The following is a 2699-nucleotide window of genomic DNA, read 5'->3' on the forward strand; positions in this document are numbered from 1 at the left end:
ATGAAGATTTCCTTGTACATGCTTTTAGAGAAACAAAGGCACTGCTGTGTGGGACAAACAAAACAAAACTAATTACACCAAAGCCATCTTCACAGCAATTTCAAATTACTCCTAAATGCTTTTGATTTCTTACTGCACAAGTATTTTCCAACAGGAGTTTGAATATGAAACTCATACCAGCTATACTACTCAGTTCTAGGATAAATGGTTGGTTTGCATTGCCCTGGTCTTTATCTAACACCGAGAATAGGCTGCTTTTTATCAAAAGAGGAATAAATTGCTGTTATTGTGATGTTAGCCCATCACTTGGCATTGCAATTCAAGTTTTTGTGCGAAAGAAATGTATGATCTAACTGCGACTTGACCTATGCCTTCTGAGATCCATCTAGGTGCTCTAATGGAGCATAAAAAGTACTGAATACAAGGACGTGCAATCTGGTAGTGAAGAAATTTATTTGGGATGAAGCAGAAGAGCAAGGGACTTTCAGGAGCTTGTGGTTTACATGCTGGCCAATGAATATGGAAGAATGCTTATTCAAATTTCAATTATTTTAATTAATATATTTCAGCAGGATTCTGTATACTTGCTTGCAGCTAGCATCTTCCTCTCTCAGTCATGGTCTCTGCCTCTCTCTTTTTTTCCAACATTTAAAAAGTGTTGTGGTTTAAAGACTGCTACTGAGAAGTCATTAAAACAGTCTGTTAAATTGGTAAGAAATCAGATACTGCTCCTGTTTCTCTGTAGGATTTTTGTCTTTGCCAGTACAAGAAAAATCACAATAGTTGTATATTAAATATAGGGGACACAATATATCACAATATAAACTAATTCAAGGGAGATAGTTTGATTACATTATAAAATCCTTTAGTCCTTACAGTGTTTCTTGGAATTTATTAATAAAAGCATGTGTTTTTTTGAAAGCAATTTCTAGGATAGTAGTATTTAGATTTTAGTCCTGATAAAGACTCACTTTCCATTCATAGTCAGAACCTAAATGTGCTCTTCTTGTACCTAAACAGATAATAAGCACTCAGCACACTCCCCCTTCTTGACACAACACACTGAGACTAATCACACATAATTGGAGAGGAGGAGCAGAGGGGCTGGGCAGGCTATTGTGTCCAAAGGACAAATGGTCAGTTTATGAGGCTTTTGTCTGATGCATAATTTCTTATACATCTACAGGAGGAAAAGTCCTGCTGGAAAAAAACATACATACACACATATAGAAAAGGAGCCTTCAACACTAAAGGAAATGAGGACATTTCAATAATGGATAGAAAAATCAACAGTGGAATAAAAAAAAAAAAAAAGACAGCAAAATACAAGCATTCAGTAGGTGCAATTTAAGAAGATCTTCAGACAACTATTTCCTTACTAACTAAGTGTCAATGCATTCACTTCTTTATAACCAATTATCTAAGCCCACAAAGTATATTATCCATATATTTTCAAATATACCTCAAAATAGTATTTAAAGAGATCAACAAAGTACATGCAAGTTCAAAGGCACAAAATAGAAGAAAGCCAGCTCTACACTTTTTAAATGCATACATGTGAAGTCTGATCAGTTTGAGGCTGAAATATAATTCAAAAAATAACTTCTGAAATTACAAAAAAAAAGATGTCTCAATGTTTATACTCTGCAAAATGAGCCACAGTATCTTTTTCAGCATTTAGATTAGAAATATTTCTCCAATGATGATTCAGGAACATAAGTGGGGGGAAATTAACATTCCACATTGCCTGACCATCCACATACATGGATTAATTTTCAGCAGTCCATCTTAAAAAAAAAGGTGTAGTCTTCTATCTCTGTTTGGTTAAAATGAGAAGAAGAGGGTAATGGAGGTTTTCCTCATATGTATCTTTTTCTTCATTTTTCAACTGCAAATAAGAAATGGATAAAGTGAGGAAACTGTATGAAAGCATTTTAAAATTACTGATAGTACTTATTTAAGTAAATTTCCTGGTATAAATGATACTACTAAAGATTAAACATTTAATAACTACAAAAATATCTTAAGGTCAAATACTACCACAGATATAGAACTGTAGGCCAGGTATTATCAGGAGTTGGTCAGAGTTTGTAGACAAACTAATTTATGCAATAAATACTTGAACACTACTTATAAAAAATGTGAGGCCTCATATTGCTGTACTAAATAAATTATATTCAAAGGAGATTTAAGACCTGAATTAAATCCACTCTGCAAGGAACTTCAGAACAAAGGCTAAAAGTTTATCCCTAATCAGTTTAACTATTGCTGTATATTTGGTATTTAAGATCAACAACTGTTTCAGGCATCTGAAATACCATAATTTTACCTGAAGGTTTATATAAGTGCAAGGTTGTAATGCAGTTATTGATGGGCTTATATATTAATTCTGTTTAATTTTGAAAATTCTTTTTGTAAGAGAGAATTAAAGTGGTACAATTCCAACTGCTAGGGACAACATTACATATGCTCTTCTGATCGACACTAAAGTATTACATATTTCTAAAAAAAATAATTTTATTTTCTTAGTTATTCTGGTTAAATGGGTTTTAAAATCTATATGCATATTTAACTGAAGTATGTGGAAACTACTCATACTATACCTATATTTTGCAATCAGTTCACCTAAAAATATTTGCGTATATTTAATACAAGCCTAAGAAAGAAATGCAGATACAAAAAAGTGCCTTTAGCTACAT

General features: G+C 32.6%; 1 protein-coding gene across 4 annotated transcripts in view; it reads right to left on the reverse strand.

Annotated features, from left to right (window-relative positions):
• Positions 1 to 436: 436 nt before the first annotated feature.
• CAMKMT (calmodulin-lysine N-methyltransferase) overlaps positions 437 to 2699 on the reverse strand; it is a 208971-nt gene continuing 206708 nt past the window's right edge. For all 4 annotated transcript variants that reach the window (XM_085575956.1, XM_085575955.1, XM_031504266.3 and 1 more), the window contains one exon: positions 437 to 1888. In XM_085575956.1, the coding sequence (XP_085432082.1) occupies positions 1811 to 1888 (78 nt within the window). In that variant the 3' untranslated portion in view covers positions 437 to 1810. The remainder of the gene's footprint in view (positions 1889 to 2699) is intronic.

This window comes from Lonchura striata, chromosome 3, assembly GCF_050655825.1.
Source record: "Lonchura striata isolate lonStrDom1 chromosome 3, ASM5065582v1, whole genome shotgun sequence".
Taxonomy (NCBI): Eukaryota; Metazoa; Chordata; class Aves; order Passeriformes; family Estrildidae; genus Lonchura; species Lonchura striata.